Source organism: Lutra lutra, chromosome 2 (genome assembly GCF_902655055.1).
Source record: "Lutra lutra chromosome 2, mLutLut1.2, whole genome shotgun sequence".
NCBI lineage: Eukaryota > Metazoa > Chordata > Mammalia > Carnivora > Mustelidae > Lutra > Lutra lutra.
The window spans coordinates 121,299,748-121,320,649 of NC_062279.1; the positions used below are offsets into that span (position 1 = coordinate 121,299,748).

The window sequence follows — 20,902 nt, forward strand, 5'->3', positions numbered from 1 at the left end:
TCCATACTACCCAGAGAATATTCAGCTAAGAGCTCTGTGTTTCCCGTGAAAACCTGAATTTCTTCAGGCATAGGTTGGTGCTCAGTCTTAGTCTTTATCAGAACTCTGGCCCTCCATGATGTGATAATACTGTAAATCTATCTGTGGATCACAGTTACATCTCATTCATGTGTGCTTTTCTTCCATGTGGGCAATTTTAATGTTCATAATCTTTTGGGATGAAAGAATTATTTCCTTGGTACTTTTAGTTTTACAAAGTGTTTTCAAATTCATTATCTCATTGAGTCACATTTTACTGATAAGAAATCTAACATTTGTACTGGTTAAATAACTTGCCCAATAACACATTCTTAAGTTAGTGGTGAAGTTAGAGCAAAACCCCAAGACTTCCTGACCCCTAATGATCATGTGTATTTCCGGGGTAAAATAGTGATGCTAAATTCTAGGTGCATTAGGCTATACAGAGAAAGCTGAATTAGTCTGTGCCTGCTATTCCATCTCATTTCACTCTATCAGTGATAGCTGATGAGTCAGGCAAGGCATCATCCACCTTCGCCTAACCAATACCTTGCCTGAGCAGTTTTAGGATTTCTAAGAAGTTAGAGCTGCTTAATTCACACAGCTACAGAAGCTAGGTATTCTCTCTCTCTTTTTTCTTCATCTCTTTCTGGGGTCTCTTAAAAGCAGTGGAGAACTTGATGTTTCCTAACACTTCTCCTGTATGTGAAGTAAGAAAATAATGGCATCTACTGTGGATTTAAGTTGCATTGTACTTTTAGGAGTACAGTATTCTAAAGCTGACAAGGGGTATCACACACTAGGCAGTTGTCTGCGTTTGGCAACCTAGAGACACTTCACTGCCTAAAGTGAGTAATGAGAATGGGAGGATCTTCCAAACCCTAGGAACTTTACTTTTTGTGTAAATATAAGATCCAAGTCAAGATACACAGCAGTTAGCAGAAGTAGAATGGGATAAGCTGACAGTAACAGCAATAGATTTGCAAGACATTTCAAGTCTATAAAGCACTTTCACATCCATTTGTCTCCTCTTATGGCAAAATAGGTAAACATTTTCTGGTTATATGTATTTCACTAACAACTTTATTTTCTTGTACATTAAGAATTAAGCTTGCAACTTACAGGTAAATATTAGCTTTCTCCTCTGCTAAGATAAGTGCTTTCATTAAAATCTTCTGAAGATAAAATTATCTTCCTTTAAATACTTCCCCTGTCTAACTTTGTTTCTGAGTTCTCTGTTAACCATTTGTTCTTCCCTCTTCTACAGTAGCTTCTTTGGATGTATCCTCGACAATCCATTGTTCCATCATTCATGTTAAAAGATAAAATGAGGTGTATTTAAAAATTTAAGAGTTTGAACAAAAATCCAATTGAATTGGGTAGCATCCCATCTAGCATATAGAAGGGAGCTCTGAGGAGTTGTACAAAATGAAAGACTTTTATAGCCAGAGGGAGCAAGAATGAGCAACTTATACCAAGCAAAAAAAGAAAAAAAAAAAGTTGGTTATTACAAGGCTACTTTCTTTTAGGGGATGGCATGGGTCTGTCAGGTAGATTATCTAGTGATGAGCAGACAATTCCTGATTGACTGGTGTAAGATTTTATTCCTAGGAGAATAGAAACTGTAATTAAGTCATGGTTTAGTGATGTGGGGCTTAGCATAAGTGACTTCATTTTGGGCATGTTGTCTTGTTTTTAACACTAATAATTTTTAAAGCGATAGCCTGATTTTTTGTTTAAAAATATAACATTATTATCTAATTTAAAAATAATGCATAATAATATATATTCATTATAGAAAATTTGGGAACTACAAGAAAGCTAAAAAAAAGTGAAAATCAACTGTAATCTTACCTTATAGAGGCAATTGTTGATATTATATACTGGTATAAGTCCACTTAGTCTTTTTTTCTGTGTTATAGTTTTCGTGCTTATTTTTCTTTTAATGTGTTATAAATATCTTACATATTATATATTCATTTAAAACATGTTTAATAATTACATAAAATTCTGTTGTGTGACTTTATTCTTTTATCAGAGTTTACATTAATTCCAGTCATTCACCATATGAACAGTGCTGTAATTCATTGAAAACTTTGCACATAAATATTTGTGTAAATTTCTAGTCATTCTCTTAGGATAAAATCCTAGAAGTGGAATTACTGGGTCAAAGACTGTGAACATTTTAAGACTTCTGATACTTAGAAAGTTCATAAAAATCTAATATTCTTTATCATTGGTATGAGCTTATTTTTCTGTGCTGCCTATGTTGGTTCCATATTATCAAATAGGGAAGGGGGCAAGAGGGAGAAAGGAGAGGATCTAGTGAAATGTGTGCTGATTGGTGGTTATACTAATATGCTGAGGTCCATCATTAGAACTGGGAGTCAGTCAGACCTGGGGTAGGAGTCCTATTTATCATTTATGGGCTGTATGAGTTTGAACAAATTATTTATCTTACCTAAGCATGTCTTCATTTTTAAAATGGCAATATGGACCTCCCTGGACTCTTATGTGTAACAAACAAGATAGCATAAATGAAAGCCCACAACACTAATCTATTAACTTGGAATGAATAAGTGATTCCATGATCTGTTTCTGATATGCTACCACCTTGTCCTTTTCTACTAAGATCTTTAAAATGATGGGATTTCCTTTGCATAATATCTTGATATCATCCAGGTTTGCTAATCTGCCTAATTTGAGGGTTGAGAAAGAAACAGGTGAAAACTTTACCATCCAACATTACCCAAATTAAACTCAGAATCTAATTTAATTAACCAAATAATTTTTAATCATTCTGTGAGGTCACTAGAGATAAGGTTATTATTCCATAATATATCAGTCCCACCTAAGGGGACTCTGTCCATTGTAGAGAAGGAACAATCATTTGCCCTCTGCCTACCTAGGTGCTTGGCAGAGACCCCCCCACTATAAAAAAGATTAATAGAAAAATGTAATAATTTTAACTGCATACATGAATACCTGTAGGATCCCCACAAAAATATGAGACTCAAAGGGCACCTAAACAGCTGAAGCTTATATCCCATCCTGAGCTAAGGAAAGGGATGGGGGTCTGTGGCTTCAAAGGGGAGAAGGCAATTCATGAAAAGGTGAAAAGAGGGAATGTTTGGGAAGCAAAATTACCTTGCTTTGTCATGCACTTAAGTCTCTCAGGTGAAGAACTTATCTCTGGTAATAGCTTTCTTCCTAGCACAGGCCTCTTCCTAATGTAAATTTCCTTATAAACATAGTTTTCCCTTATAAAATACTAAGTTCTGCTCTATTTTCAGAGCCTCTCCTGGGTCTGCAAGTTTTTCAAAATAATCAACTCAAAATAATCCTGATGCCAATGAAACATATTTTGAGATGGTACATTCTGCTATTGTTTACCATCAAAATTGGCCTTTCCTGACCTGAGTTGAAAGACAAACTCATTCTTTAACACAACCAAAAACCAGAAAATTAATTTTTAAAAATTCCTTTGTGCAACAAATCTCATGGAGAAGATGGTAAATGGGTTTCTTCTCATGCGCTGAATTATTAGCATTGTATGCCTGGAATGCTGTACTGAGAATAATTCTGTCCTCAGTGAAGAAACATGTTATGGATATTCAATCTGCAATAGGCTCTGGAATGTGGGGTAATAGCCTGGATGCTAGCTCTTTATTTCTGTTATGCCTATGCTTTCTTTAGCCCAATTCTAGCCAACTTATGTTACTTGTTTTCAAGATGTTGGTAGCTGCGAAAGAACTGTGGGAATGGGGCTGTGTGCAGAACAAATGATCACCAACAGTTTAAAAGAATAGGGCATAAGGGGTAGACAGAAAAATAGAAAACGCATAAAGTATTTAAAAACTGAAATAAATATAGGAACCAAAGAAAAGCACAGCCTTCTAGAAACTTAGTATATGACCCAGTCATCTCATGTACCCCAACCAGGTCCTGAGAGTCCTGTGTAGTAGCAGAGTATAGTGACTAACATTCACAGTAATGATTCTACCTCCTCAAAAAAATGTTTAAATTATGTTTTGCTTTGTTTTTATCTGCTTTGTTTAGGAAGCCACAATATGCCTAATATTTTGAGGAGAGATTTTCATTTCAAATGGGTTAGATAATAGAACAAAAGCAAATGAGAACACTTAATACATCTGTAAATCAAGGCAAAAAAATTATTATAGAAGACAGTAATGCTAGAGAAAAAAAGAGGAAATAAAGTAAATCAACACTCTGTCAGGGCCCACCCATGCAATCCATGGAGATGGGCGGAGGAGCCAGCCTCTGCAATTAAGATGCACCTATAGCTTCCATTACTAGGAACCAGAGAGAAAGCTTTCACACCACCTCATGGAAACTGGACTTTTTTTACACTGGTAGAGCTTCCAGAAGTAGTTATACAGGTGGCTAATTTTAGAGTCAAGCTTGCCTCTTTTGTAATTTTTTAAAATGTATAAATATGTACCTTTTTCTTAATTCTCACTTCTGTCTTTGATAAGCATCAAGCTAGTCTCACAGTATTGGGCAAATAATTCTGAACTATTCACCTGGTGATATTAAGATTCTTGTAGAGTTCATTTTACTTCTTATGCCTAGCCTGTTATAGACCAACCTATATATGCCTTTTTATGTGTATGTGTGTATGCATCTGTAATTATTTCTTAAGGATTCAGGCAGATTTTTCTGTGCAGTAAGAATGTATTATGGGCTTTACAGCATTGACAAGTCTCTGGGATGTTTTCATCTGATTCATAAATTGTGAGCCATAGGATAAGGTTATTTTAACCTAGGAATAAAATCTTTTAGTAAGCTTGTTGACAATTGTTGTATCAGCTCTTGTATACAAATATGACAAAGCTTCTACCCATCTTAAAGGCACATAGTCATTGAAAATATCCATAGTAATAACACTCTTCCTATGCAAAATCAACCTGGTGAAACTAAGCTTTTTCTCAATCCCCCACCCTTCACTCTTTCTCTCTCACTCTCCCTTTTCATAGATTCCCAACATTGTTATTCTGCAAAATAGGGCAGTTCTTAGAAAACCATTTAGTTAATTTTGAAATATGAAGCATAGCAAGAACAACTAATTTTTTAGCATTTCTTTTTTTCTAAGGTGAGGAAGTAAACCCTTGGAGCACTCCAGGGACCATCTAGAAGGTACCTTAGATGTTATGGGTATAATGGGCATCCTTACAGTTTTGTTATTCTGAGTTTGGGGTATGGCTTGGGGCAGCAATAATAAGAGTTCTCCAAGGAAAATACTTGTTCCGTTAAGATACAGGTATAGTTCCTAAAAGAGTGGCTGCAGGTTTGTTGCTTCATAGACCAGAATGATGACATAATGTTTTGAAAACAGGAAGAAAAATAATGCTTAAGAATTTTACTCCTTCAAATGAGAAATCATGGTTGTTTGATTTAGAACTACCTATGAACAGGGTAAGAGGCAACATAAAAGTACAAAAAATTATTGTTTACTATTGAAAGTATTTTAGAGTCAAAGTTGCCTCTTTTGTAATTTTTAAAAATGTATAAATATGTACCTTTTTCTTAATTCTCACTTTTAGATCTGTTATAAGTACAGGTCAAAGCAGCTGAGCCGTTTTTTTACATTCCCACCAGCAATACATTATGGTTCTATTTCTTCACATCTTTGTCAACACTTGCTATTGTCTTTTTTCATGTTAGTTATCCTGTACTTATAACAGATGACCTGTATATATACAGGTCAGGCAAAAGATAACATGTTTTCAGTGTAGAATATACAGAAGACAAAAAAGTTTTTGTTGTCTCACACTCATGTAATTGGAGATAACACACTCTTACTCCTGCATTCAGTCTTTGTGGTTGGCTATATAGTGGCAAAATTCCAACTATTAGAAATACTTAAAAATATATATTTTTGTGTGGTTAAAAAATCACTGAAAGTTCTGCTGACTTGCTCACCACTACTTAGAATTAATGTAATAAAACCCTAGTATTTCTTTGATTTTAAGAGAATAATTCGTTATTCTGTACACTATAGTAGGTTCTTGTGAAAATGAAGCCCAAAGTGATTAAATTTGATGGATCAAGCATTTAGGGAAGGTTTAGAATTGGACTGTATGATACCATTTCCTAGGGAATATAAATTCAAGTGCCACACTCCACTGGTGAGGATAGAACTACATAAGGGTCACAGTTAGCTAGGGCATCAGAGTCTAAGTTAAAAGAAGAACAAGCTCTACATCCACCCCAAACTCATCTCAGACCAGTCTTATTGGGGCAGCTATAAGACACTAAATCACCTTGGAGCTTCCTAAATACCTTGCTTTCTTCAGGCCCAAAGGATTTTTAAAAAGTTACTCTGTTATTTTTGTTGTAGAGAATGATAATTTCATCCTAATATCCATTCTTCCCTCCAGCTTAGAAAAAGAATCCTGCTTCTTAGCGGGATATATTGCTGCTTCTCAATAAAGATCATTTTCCCTACTTTCCCTTTGCAATGAAGTGTGGCCATGCAGATATAATGGCTGAAGCTCTAGTAACTCTTCTAGACCTTAAGGACAGGGGACCGTAATCTAGGCATGTTAAAACTGAGAGGTATGATACTGATATTTTTATGTAGCTGCCAAATAAACTCTGATTGCTTAGTTCCTAAATTCTTTTATGTGAAGGAGAAACATATCTGCTTAAGCCACTGTTATTTTGGCTTTCTCATTACGGTTGACTATCTTGAACAATATGGGGGTTAGGGGCACTGGCCTCTGCACTGTTGAAAATCCATATGTAACATTTGACTCCCCCCAGTTTTAACTAATAGACTGTTGTTGACTGGAAACTTTACTGATAACCGAAACAGTTGATTAAAACATATACTATATGTAGTATGTGTTATATACCATATTCTTCTAATAAAGTAAACTGGAGAAAAATGTTAAGGAAATCATAAGGAAGAGAAAATACATTTACAACATTATCCTGTGTTTATTTTAAAAATCTGATCTGTGCAATTTAAACCAATGTTGTTTAAGGGTCAACTGTGTATGCAGTTAACACTGAGTACATTAGGTCATGTTCTTTATAAACAGTCGTATTTAGGGTTTTTTGTCTGCAAAATATTTAAGGTACATTACTGAACAACATCATGGGCTATAGGAGGACAAAAATAAGTAGCTATCCCTAGCCTACAAAATTTTACATTTTAGTAGGAAAAACAGACATGTAGGGATGCTCTAGTATAACTATGAATGTAAAGGGATGGATGGGTAGTTAATTGCTAAGTGTACAACTTGCTAGTTTTTACTGGCATAAGAACAGGCAGATCAATGGAATAGAATTGAGAGTCCAGAAAGAAGTCCTTAAATTTATGGTCAATTAGTTTTTGGCAAGGATGCCAAAGGGAGGAAGAATAATCTTTTCAACAGCTGGTACTGGGACTTGTTAAAAAATTAAAAAAAATAAATAAATCACAAAAACTGCATATTTATATGCAAAAGAATGAAGATGGACCCCTACTTCATATCATATACGAACATTAACCAAAACTGAATTGTAGGCCTGAATTTTAGACCTAAAATAACAAAGTTCATAGAATAAAACATAGGAGTAAATATTCTTGACTTTGAATTAGTCAGTGGTTCCTTAGATATGTCACTAAAAGCAAAATCAACAAAAGAAAAAATAAATTGGACATTATTAAAACAGGAAACTTTTGTCCTTCAAAGGACACCATAAAGAAAGTCAAAAGATAACTCACAGAATAGAAGAAAATATTTGCAAATCATGAATCTTATTATTTGTATCCAGAATGTATAAAGAACACTTGCAACTCAACAATGAAAAGGCTAATAACCTTATTTAAAAATGGCCACATGATTTGATTGGACATTTCTTCAAAAAAGATGTACACATGACCAAAAAGCACATGAGAAGATGCTGAATATCATTAATCAATAGGGAAAAGCAAACCAAAAGCACAATGAGGTGCCATTTCATACCCATTAGGATAACTAACATGAAAAAAGACAATAGCAAGTGTTGACAAAGATGTGAAGAAATAGAACCATAATGTATTGCTGGTGGGAATGTAAAAAAATGGCTCAGCTGCTTTGGAAAATAATTTGGTAGTTTCTCAATATATTAGAGTACTGTATGATCCAGCAGTTCCACTCCTAGGTATATGCCAAAGAAATGAAAGCATATCCAAAAGCTTGTAAACAAATGGTCACGGCAGCATTAATTAAAATAGTCAAAAAGTGGAAGTAAGCCAAATGCCTATCAACTTATGAATGGATAAATAAAGTGTTGCATATCTATCCAATGACATATTATTTGGCAGTGGAAATACTGAAGAACTGATACATTCTACAATACAGATGAACCTTGAAAACGTTATGCTAATTTCTAGAAAATGATCACAAAAAGCCAAATACTGTATGATTCCATTTATATAAAATACCCAGGAAAAGCAAATCCATCATGGCAGAAAGTAGTTTACTGGTTTCCAGGGGCTGTGATAAGAGAGAATGAACAGTAAGTTCTAATAGGCATGAGGTTTCTTTTTGGGGTGATGAAAATGTTCTAAAATTAGATAGTGGTGATAGTTGCCCAATTTCATGAATATACTAGAAAACCACTGAATTGTATACTCATGGTGTATAGATTATATCTCAAAGTTGTTGTTTTGTTTTGCTAGTTTCATAATTGTGGTTGAAACATATGCAGTATTCTTTTGGTTTGTGGCTATACTGAAATAAACAATGTCCCCAAATGAAACTGCATTTATCTCTAAGAATTGTGTATATAACCAGTATATGTAAAACAACTGTATTGTTAAAATTAAGAATGAAATCAATAGATTAAAACTTAAGATTGTCATTATTTTTTTCTTTTTTAAAAGATTTTATTTCCTTTTTAAATTAACATACAATGTATTATTTGTTTCAGGGCTACAGGTCTGTAAATCATCAGTCCTACACAATTCACAGCACTCAGCATAGCACATACCCTTCCCAATGTCCATAACCCAGCCACAGCATCCAACCCGCCTCTCCTCCCCTCCAAGAACCCTCAGTTTGTTTCCTGAGATTAAGAGTCTCCTATGGTTTTTCTCCCTCCCCGTCCCATCTTGTTTAATTTTTCCCTCCCTTCCCCCTACGAATTCCCACCCTGCCTCTCAAACTCCTCATATCAGAGAGATCATATAATATTTGTCTTTCTCTGATTATCATTATTATTAAACAGTGAAAGATACTGAAGGGCATTCAATCACTACTCCTATTGCTAATTATCATCACCTAATTAAGGCCCACACATTGAAGTAGTGGTAATGCTTTTTTTCTTTGAGTAGCAAATGAAAATGGTATCCTTTAACATCAGTATATTTGAATGTTTAAAAAACATATTTAAGATAAATAACTGTACTAACAAATACTATAGAAATGTGGCAATGGTTCCAGAAATGATGGTTCTGTAAGTCTTCTCTGTCACTCATTATTGGGAATTCCATATTCTACTAACTGCTCAAAACAAAAATCTATGCAATCGTCTTTGTTTACTTTCTTTCTTTTGTGCTCCATATTCAATCTGTCAAGAAATCTTATTGGTTCTATCTTCAGAATTTATTGTCAATCCAGCACTTCTAACCACAGCTATCTCTACCACTCTAGCCTAAGAATTATCAGCATTTGTTTTAAGATTTTTTTTTTTTAATTTATTTGACAGAGAGAGATCACAAGTAGATGGAGAGGCAGGCAGAGAGAGGGGGGGGAAGCAGGCTCCCTGCTGAGCAAAGAGCCCCATGTGGGACTCGATCCCAGGACCCCGAGATCATGACCTGAGCCGAAGGCAGCGGCTCAACCCACTGAGCCACCCAGGCACCCCCAGCATTTGTTTTAAAATTTCGATCATTGTCCTAAATGGTACTCCTTCCTTCAGTTCTTGTTCCACTAAAAATCTCTCTTCACACAGGAGACAGAATGATCCTTCTAAAATATAAATCAAATTATATCGTGCTTATCAGAATCTTCAAGTGACATCCCATCTCACCAAAAGTAAAAGCCAAAGTCAATAGTTGGTTTACAAGGTCCCCCTTATCAATAATATCCTCTCTCACTACTCTTCTCTCTTACTTACCTCCAGTCACACTGGCCTTCTTACTGCTCCTTGAACAAAACAGCATGTGACATCCTCATGGCCATTGCATTTGCTCTTCTGCCTAAAAGGTTATCTACCTCAATATCCGCTTGACTTATTCCCTTGCTGCCTTTAGTTCTTTGCTCAAATGTCTTTCTTTTCTGATCACCTTATTAATATTGACCTCCCAGGAACTAGATATCTCCCTTCCCTGATTTTTCCCCCTCTTATTATCTCCTTTAATTACATTGCATAATTTTCTTATTTATTCTTTAAATGTCTGTGTCCTTCCACTTTAATATAAACTCTGTGAAGGCAGGGATGTCTATTGCTATCCCTAGGTGTTATAACAGTATCTGACACATAATTGTCATTCAATAAATATTTACAGTACGTCATTCTAAAGAATTAGGATGTTTCCTGAGTATGATGGAAAGCTATTGATAGATTTTATTTTTTTTTAGCGATTGATAGATTTTGTATTTGCATTTTACAAAGATTCCTCTAGTAATATTATTGAAGAGAAATTGAAAGAGCCAAACACAGGAATGACTTCCTTTTCTCATGCCCAAATTTTACAGAAACCCTCTACTTGGAACTGAACCTAGTTTAGGAACATAACTTATCATTTCCTTAAGAAAAGCCTTGATTAATTAAATAAAAGATAAAGTTGCATTTTATTTGCCAATTTGTGAACATGAGGTATAGCATCAGGTTTGTATGTAAATTTATCATGTATTGAGAGATTTAAAATGAAGCAATGCTATCATATGTGAATCAGCTAGAGTGTTCAAAGTTTTGGTAGAAAAAGTTGGTGTGGGGGAGAAAGATGTGTGCAGTAATCCACCTGAAGTTTTGACACGAAACTATTTCATCATGAGTAAGCAAGGAAATTGTTCATTTTTTTCTTATTTTGGCCAAAAAATAGCCCTTAGTAGATGGCCATTTTGTAGTGTTCTGGATAGAAAAAGTGAATTGCTTCTCAAATAGTTAAGTGCCTGAATTCTAGGAGAGCAGAAGAATGTGCCCTTATAAAGAAAAAAATCTTTACTGATTTCTACTATGTATGATCAAGTGTATGTTCTGATTTCCTTCAATGTTTGTTTATAATCTGAAATGAAAAGTTGGTCCTTCCATGGAACTTTTCCAGCTTAACACTACTCTTCATAGTTAAATGACATGCTTTTATTAAGGTTTTTCTCTTTGTGATTAGGCCATATATTTTGAGAAAAATTGTGATATGTATTTATACTATGATAGATAAACTTTGTATTTCACAATTACCATAACCATTTAGTATGACATGTAGTTTATTTCCTAAGAGTGTACTTCTATTAATTTTACATATTGGTAATTTTTTGGCCAAAAAGAACTGAAAGAGCAGTTGTCTTAAATCGGATAGCTGAGTGAGAGACTATTTCTCCTGGTCCACTAAGCAGATAGCAATCAAAGGAAAACTTACTTCCCCCATTTGTGGTATTTCTTCTTGGGTTTATTTTTTCATACCTGTTCGTTCTTGGATTCATGTAGTTTACAACTGAAATAATTATTGCAAATATTTCTAATTTTGTAAAACACAAATGGTAGGATGGTAAGAGTAGATTCATGGATAAAAGAAAATGTTTATTAAGAGAAGGTTGTTTTAACATGACCAAGAGATGTCTGTTTTCAAATTTCCCAAGTTACATGGGCTGAAGTTTATGCTTTTAGTCACACATAAGAGTGATAAATGCAGAGAGAAAGGTCATTTTCTACTTACCCATTTCTGCTCAATAAAGTGTTTTGGTTGAAGTATTACTTCCATTTAATCAAATAGAGGCAAACCAATCTTTTGTTATCTAGTTTTACCCATGAATATCTGCAGTTTTTGCAGAATTTTACAAATAAAATCACCATACTAAAATTTTTTACATTCTTTCAAATATCCACCTTTAACTATTCCACTGGATTTCAGTGTTTCCTTGGTCATATATACTGGGCTTAAAATTCCTATCCAAGTCATAAATAAATCAATAACTAGAAACAATAGGTAAAACATGAAAGTTATTAAATTAAGTTAATGGGAATGGTTAACCTCCCTCTGTTTCCAAATTTACTATGCAATTCAAATAATTTGGTCTACATCTCCAGATACAGTAAGAAAGCATGGTGGTGTGGGGGGGAGGTTGGGGAATTGGCATCAGTGAGCTTGGTTTCCCTCTACTCACTTGTTCCCAAATTGTTTCTATTCAGGTGTTCAGCCTCAGAGAGATCCACTTTCTGAGAAAAAGCAACTCTCTCTCCAATTTTAAGTCAGTATGAGATCTAAGATGGAAAAACAGAGATAAAACCCACAAACCCATGGCATACAATAGATAGATATTTCATGAATGAGCAGTCATAGAAACAACCATTATATTTTAATTCTGTCAGCAATATGTATGTGACTCAAAAATCTTGTGTAACTAGGGATATTATTTCAATGGGCAAACTTTATTAAAAAAATTGGAAAAAATTTTCACATTTTATGGTTGACCACAATAAAGATATAGCTCAACCAATATGAACCTAATTTCTAAGAATACAAATGCTTTCAGCCTTTAACTTTTTTCCTCACAAGTTTATTTTTTTTAAGAGTATTTATTTATTTAAGAGCACATGTGGGAGGAGGAGCAGAGGGAAAGAGAGTGAGGGAGAGAATCCTAAGCAGACTCCCCACTCAGTGGGGAACCTAACAGGGGGCTCAGTTCCACACCCAAGAGATCATGACCTAGCTGAAATCATGAGTTGGACTCTTAACCAACTGAGTCACCCAGGTGCCCCATCCCACAACTTTATTGAAGTATAACTGATATACCAAAGAAATGCACATACATACTTACTATATATAATTTTATGAGTTTTGACATAGGCATACCCATGAAGCCATCACCACTATTAAAGTAATAAGTGTATCTATCTTGTACTCTCCCTGCTTTTTGTAGTAATAACACTCAACATAAGATAAACCCTGTTAACTATTTTTTTAGTATACTATATAATATTATTAACAATAGGCACTATATTTTATAGCAGATCTCTAGAACCTGTTCATCTTGCACATACAAAATGCTGTACTGAAATCTGGAAGTATAATTGCTTCAGCTTTGTTTTTCTTTCTTAAGATTGTCTTGGCTATTTGGGGACCTCCATGGTTCTAAATATGTTTTAGGATTTTTTTTTTCTATTTCTTTAAAAAATTGGGATTTTGATCTTGACTCTATAGATTTCTTTGAGTAGTATGGCTATTAAACAATATTGTCTTCCAACTTGTGAACATGGGTTATCTTACCAATGTTTTGTGTCTTCTTTTACCATTGTTTTGTAGTTTTCAGTGTATAAGTCTTTCACTTCTTTGGTTAAGTTTATTCTTAAGTATTTTATTCTTTTTGATATAATTGTAAATGTGATTATTTTCTTAATTTCTTTTTCAGATAGTTCACTGATAGTTATATAAAATGCATCTGATTTTTGTATATTAATTTTGTATCCTTTAACTTTACTGAATTTGTTTATTAGTTTTAATAGGTGTGTGTGGTGTGTGTGTGTGTGTGTGTGTGTGTGTGTGTGTAGTTTGTAGGGTTTTCTACATATAAATCATGTCATCTATAAGGCAGTGTATCTTCTTTTCTCAGTCAGATGGCTTTTATTTCTTTTTCTTGCCTAATTGCTATGGTTAGGATTTTTAGTACTGTGTTGAATAGGTGTAGGAACAATGGATATCCTTGTCTTGTTAGTGATCTTAAAGGAAATACTTTCAATTTCTCATTATTGCATATGATGTTATTATAGCTTGTCATATATAATCTTTATTATGTTGAAATTCCTGCATATCTTTAAGCTTTCTGTCCCTTTTCCTCTCTCTCCTTTATGGGCATATTGGTACACTTGATGATGTCCCATGATTCCTTCAGGCTTTCTTTGTTCTTTCTAATTTTTTTAAGTGACTTGGCTTCAGGTTCATGGATTCTTTCTTCTGCTTGGTCAAGTTGGATGTTGAAGCTCTCTACTGAATTTTTCTATTCAATTATTAAATTCTTGATGTTCAGAATTTCTGTTTAGTTCTTTTATGTAGTTTCTATGACTGTTGATATTTTCATATTGTTCATATATTGTTTTCCTGTTTTTGTTTAGTTATCTGTATTCTTTTGTGACTCACTGACCTTATTTAAGATGATTATTTTGAATTCTTTATCAGGAAATACATAGATCTCCATTTCTTTAGGGTTGGTTAACAATGATTTATTTTGTTCTTTTGGTTGTGTCATATTTCCCTGAATCTTTACATTCCTTGTATTTTTGCACCGGTGTCTTTACATTTGAAGAAACAGCCACATCTCCCAGTCTTTATGGATTGGCTTCAGTAAGGAAAGATCGGCATTAATCATTCTAGCTAGTTTCTGGGAGTTTTCTAAACCTTGTCTGTGGATGTTTACACTCCACCCATTTTGCTACTTGTTGGAAGAAAAGTCTTTGGTGTTTTGTTTCATTTCATTTGTTTTGGTATTTGGTTTTTTTGTTATTGTTGTTTCTTGGTTTTTGTTTGTTTTTTTGGTTTGTCTGTTTTCAGCATTCAAGGATCAAAATTATTGGACTCTCAAAAAACTTAGAATATAGGTTATAGACAGAAAAGTCCTCTCTTGGAAAAGAACTATATTTTGTTCCTTCTCTGCTATCAAATGAGCCACCTTTAGTTTCATTTTCTCTCTTATAGGGTTTTACTAAGGCAGCAAGAAGGAGCTGATGTATTCCAATATTCTTAATTTCCTATCATTTCCCCAAATACTATAGCCTTAATAGGCATAGATCTGTCCCCCAAGATAAAACAGTTTTACTCTTTCTCAAACAAGTTTCTAGAACCTTTTTGACCAGGAATAATAATGGAGTGCCCATTGTTATTGGTCCCACTTTTCTCCACTCAACAAATTGCACATCACATTTTAGGGTCTGAAACTAGGAGCACTTCAGTTTCAGGTACCAAATTCCATGTTAGATAGAATACCGTCAGCCATAAGTTACAGAAGCCCTGCTTCAGATTGGCCTGAACACCAAAGATATTTATTTCACCTGTTAGGAAGTCTAAAAGTAGGCTCGATTTCAGAGCTAATTGATTTAGCAGCTTAGAGATGTCATTAAGCACCCCAATTCTCTGCTGCCATGGAGTTGGCTTTCTGTCAAAACTGGTTACTCTCATGATCATAATATGGTTGCCAACAACAGCTAGAATAATATACTTCCTTGATTATTTCTAGCAGGAGACTGAAACTAGACCTTTTCCCAGGAACTCCAGTAGGTCCTTGATCCATATTGGCTTAGGTCTACTCATCCCCCAATTAACAGTTCCAAGGGACATAGTCTTATCATGATTGGCTTATACAAATATCCTGAAATAAAATGGATGTTGGAACATTAGTTCCAGTATCCTCTACAGCCAGGCCTTTGCCAGTGTATTCATATGCAAATGAAAGTCCTAACTTTCTAATATCTTTTCTCTAGCCAACTTTCTCCCTGTGCTCTCTTATACTGAAAGTCTTAGAGTAAAGACTCTATTACATGCATGAGTAGATACTGGCAGAAAAGTTATTTGAAAAAGCTATGGATCTGTCATTTTAGTTTTGGCTTAAGTCATTGCAACCAATACTTTATTTATTTTTATTATTTATTTATTTATATTTCTTTTTAAAGATTTTATTTATCTATTTGACAGAGTGAGAGAGAGAGAGATCACAAGTAGGCAGAGAGGCAGGCGGCGGGGAGGGGGGAAGTGGGCTCCCTGCTGAGCAAAGAGCCTGATGCAGGGCTTGATCCCAGGACCCTGAGATCAGGACTTGAAGGCAGAGGCTTAACCCACTGAACCACCCATGTGCCCCATATTTTTATTATCTATTTTGATTCCAGTATAGTTTATATATAATTCTATACTTGACTCAATCATGATAAATGTACTCTTAAATCCCTTCACCTACTTCACCCATCCACCCTACTCACCTTCCCTCTAGTAACACTCAATTTGCTCTTTATAGTTAAGAGTTTGTTTTTTGGTTTGTCTTTTTTTTATTTATTCATTTGTTTCTTAAATTCCACATTTAAGTGAAATCATGTGGTATTTCTCTTTCTCTGACTAACTTATTTCACTTAGCATTATACTCTCAGTCTACCCATGTTGTTGCAAATGACAAGATTTCATTCTTTTTATGACTGAGTAATATTCCATTGTGTATATACACATGACACCTTTTTTACCTATCATTTATCAGTGGACATGGGTTACTTCCATGATTTGGCTATTATAAATAATGCAATAAACATAGGGTATGTATCTTTACAAATTAGTGTTTTCATATTGTTTGGCCAAATACCCAGTAGTGGGATTACTGGATCATATGGTAATTCTATTTTTTAAAATTTTTAAAAGATTTTGTTTATTTCAGAGATAGAAAGAGGGAGCACAAGCAAGGAGAAAGGTAAAGAGAGTGGGAGAACAAACTCCGCACTGAGCAGGGAGCCTGACGTGGGGCTTAATTCCAGGACCCCAGGACATGACCTGAGCCGAAGGGAGACACTTAACTGACTAAGCCACCCAGGCACTCCTGGTAATTCTATTTCTAGTTTTTGAGGAACCTCCGTGCTGTTTTCCACAATGGCTGCCCCAGTTTGCATGCCCACCAACAGTGCATGAGAATTCCTTTTTCTCCACTTACTCACTAAAACCTGGTGTTTCTTATATTGTTGATTTTAGCCATTCAAACATGTGTGAGGTGATAACTCATTGTAGTTTTGATTTGCATTTCCCTAATGACTAATGATGTTAAGCATCTTTTCATGTCTATTGGCCATCCATGTATCTTCTTTGTTCATGTCTTCTGCCCATTTTGATTTGGATCATTTGGAGGTTTTTTGGTGTTAAGTAATATATAAGTTCTTTATATATTTTTGGATGCTAACCCCTTATTAGATATATCACTTACAAATATCTTCTCCTATTCAGTAGGTTGTGTTTTAGTTTTGTTAGTTGTTTCCTTTGCTGTGCAGAAGCCCTTTATTTTAATGCAGTCCCAATAACTTATTTTGTTTTTATTTCCCTTGCCTCAGGAGACATATCTAGAAAGATGTTTTTATAGCTGATGTCAGAGAAATTATAGCCTGTGCTCTCTTCTAGGATCTTTATGGTTTCAGGCCTCATATTTAGGTCCTTAATCCATTTTGAGTATGTTTTTGTTCATGGTGCAAGAAAGTGGCCCAGTTTCATTCTTTTGCTTGTAGCTATCCAGTTTTGCCAACATCATTTTTGAAGATATTTTCCCCATTGTATATTCTTGCCTCCCTTGTTGAAGGTTAATTGAGCATATAATCGTGGGTTTATTTCTGGGTTCTCTATCTATTGCATTGATTTATGCATCTGTTTTTGTGCCAGTACCATATTGTTTTGATTGCTATAGATTTGTAGTATTTCTTGAAATCTGTAATTGTGGTACCTCCAGGTTTGTTTGTTTGTTTGTTTGTTTGTTTTCATTTTCAAGATTGCTTTGTCTAGGGGCACCTGGGTGGCTTAGCCAGTTAAGTATCTGACTCTCCATTTTGACATAGATCATGATCTCAAGTTCCTGGGATGGAGCCCTGCATCAGACTCTGTGCTCAGTGAGAAGTCTGCTTGACGATTCTCTCTCTCCTCTCTCCCTCTGCCCCTCTCCCTGCTTGTACTTTCTCTCTCTCTCTCGAATAAATAAATCTTTTTTAAAAAGATTGCTTTGGCTATTCAGGGTCTTTTGGGGTTCCATACAAATTTTAGGAGTGTTTATTCTAGTTCTGTGAAAAATGTTGGTACTTTGATAGGAATTGAATTAAATCTATAGATTACTTCAGGTAGTATGGACATTTTAACAACATTTATTCTTCTAATCTATGAACGTAGAATATCTTTCTATTTACTTATGTTGTTTTAATTTCTTTCATCAGTATTTTATAGTTTTCAGAGTACAGTTCTTTCACTTCCTTCACTAAGTGTATTCTGAGGTGTTTGCTTATTTTTGCTGTGATTATACCTGAGATTTTTTAAAAGATTTTGTTTCTTTATCTGACAGAGAGAAAGAGAGCACGAGTAGGGGGAGTAGGAGGGGGAGAAGCAGGCTCCCTACTAAGGAGGGAGCCCAATGCAGGGCTCCATCCTAGGACCCCAGAATCATGACCTGAGCTGAAGGCAGGCACTTAACTACTGAGCCACCCAGGCCCTGGGTTTGTTTGCCTAATTTCTCTTTCTGCTACCTCATTATTAGTGTGTAGAAATGCCATGGATTTCTGTATATCGATTTTGTGTTCTGCGATCTTACTGAATTCATTTATCTAGTTCTAGTTCAGTTTTCTGTGGAGTCTTTAGGGTTTCCTAAGTATAGTATCATGTCATTTACAAATAGTGAAAGTTTTACTTCTTCCCTCCCGATTGGGTTGCCTTTTATTTCTTTTTGTTATCTGATTGCTGTGGCTAGGACTTCTAGCATTGTGTTGAATAACAGTGGTGAAGGTGGATATCCCTGTCTTTTTCCTGACTATAGAGGGAAAGCTCTCAGTTGTTCCCCACTTAGGGTGATGTTAACTGTTGGTTTTTCAATATATGACTTTATTCTGCTGAGTTATGCTCCCTCCAAATCTATTCTGTTGAGGGCTTTTATCATGAATGGATGTTATGTTTTGTCAGATGCTTTTTATGCAACTATGGAAATGATCACATGGTGTTTATCCTTTCTCTTGTCAGTAACCAACACTTTAATAGTTCAGTAAAGCAGATGGACTCCTTATATCATTCAGGGAATCTTTAAGGTTGAAAGTAACCCCAAAAGAATGGCTTAAACAAATCACTTTGTGTCACATAAGAAAGCTGAACATATGTATTTGCTTGTACTTGCTCAGTAGCTTGACATTGTCAAGGTTATTGTCTATGATTTTCAGCCTTTTTTATATATGTCTGTCACCTCGTGGTTACAAAATTGCTGCTGTAATTTCAGATATCAAGTTTCATTTAAAGCAGGAAGAAGGGGGAAAGGTGGCCCTACTTGCCTATAATTAGCAGAATTAATGAATGACCCATGGCCTCCCCTGGATGGTAGTGACTAAGAAAAAGGTGACTAAGAAAAAGAGGTCTACATAGAACAAAAATAATGTCTTCTGCACACTGCTAACTGGATAATGTATGTAAGCATATGTAATTCAGTGTAGAATAATTTGCTTTCTTTTTTATTTAAATTCAATTAGCCAACATAATACATCATTCATTTTTGATGTAATATTCAATGATTCATTAGTTGCATATAACATCCAGTGCTTACCAATTCTTCCAGAAAATGGAAATGAGTTATAGGTGATGATAGGCATAAGGATCTAGATATGTCCAATCTAGCTACCCTATTCTATATGACTGCTTCAGGATGTCTACTTATGGCAGCTCTCCTGGAAATGGGAGACTTGTGCTGTCCATGACCCCCTGTTACCTTTTGGTTTGCAGCCCAAACTTCTGGGTTCCTGTCCCAAAGAGCCCAGCTGGTTTGGTGAATTGAATCACAATTGAGGCTGGAGGAAGCTGTGGTTGACCTGCTTTTTACTATCCCACAAATAGCCTGATGATATATTCTCAAAACTCTTTCACAGTGTCCATGTGAGGAATAAGGGATTCCTGAAGTTTATTTTTCTTCCTCTGTCCCCAAAAGAGGCCTTTGTTATTTTGGATTGGCAAGCTCTGACAGAATATGGAGAAATCGTTCCCTCCTTACCTAAGCCTCTATAGTTGTCCTCATCCTTGTTTCAACTCTCTTATCTCCCCTCTTTATCTCTCGTAACTCATTAGACAATGGGTGTGAAGCATCCACAGTAGAAGGAGAAAGTATTATAGCAAAAGTGACTTCATTTTGTCCTTCATTAAGTCCTGCTTTGTTCCCACAGCATCTAGGAGCTGGATGCAGAAGAGGACAAGACTGGAGGACCTAATTCCCACACCTCCACCATTCTCTGGTTCATCCTAATCTGAACAGAGAGAAGACTGAAGCCCTTCTGATGACCCCATAGAATCCCAGACCTCTTGGAACGAAGGCAGCAAGTAGGAGGTAATTGTCTTCTGTTGCCTCCAGTTCCAATTCTCTTCTTTGTTAGAGCAGCACTGCTCTCCTCTATATGGACTTCCCTTCTGAGCCTGCTACTTAAATACTATCAAGGAATTCATCCCTCCCACACTAGTGGTTCTGTTCTAAGGCAAATAAAAATTTTTAAAAAGTTATTTTAGATTTCTGAGTCTAGGGATCTGGCTAATGGTTTTTCACAATTGGTGTTTAAAGGAATATGGTATATATTTTCATTTTTTAATGGAAACTGGTCATTTAAACATAGAAGTGATATACATGTAGAACATCAACACCAAAGATCCAAGCACAACTCATGAACAGATGTGGCTTACAAGGCAATGAAGATTAGGTAGTAGGACTTGTTCAGATCTAAAGAAACTAAGTGGTGACAGCATTTTACATGTACCCAGGACTCCCTATGCTCTTCTTTTCCAAACACTTCAGATTTTGGCAAAGGGGCTTAACTTTATTTTAGGCACTAATTGTTTGGAAGGACAAATTTTTTTGTAAGGTTTTGGGTTTTGTTTTTTATTCATCCCAGAGCTGGGCATATTATTGTTTGCTATACTCAGAAGGAGCCCTGTGTTGGTTTTCTAATAGTCTCTCAGTGCTCTCTGTTGTTGGGGTGATACAGAGTATCCTTGGCT

The 20,902-nt window shown here is 35.3% G+C and overlaps 1 protein-coding gene across 3 annotated transcripts in view; it reads left to right on the forward strand.

Moving 5' to 3' along the window:
• The window catches only part of ADAD1 (adenosine deaminase domain containing 1), a 114,688-nt gene extending 94,289 nt beyond the window's left edge, over positions 1 to 20,399 (forward strand). For all 3 annotated transcript variants that reach the window (XM_047718366.1, XM_047718364.1, XM_047718363.1), the window contains exon 13: positions 20,080 to 20,399. In XM_047718366.1, coding sequence (XP_047574322.1) covers positions 20,080 to 20,159 — 80 coding nt within the window. In that variant the 3' untranslated portion in view covers positions 20,160 to 20,399. The remainder of the gene's footprint in view (positions 1 to 20,079) is intronic.
• Positions 20,400 to 20,902: the final 503 nt, after the last annotated feature.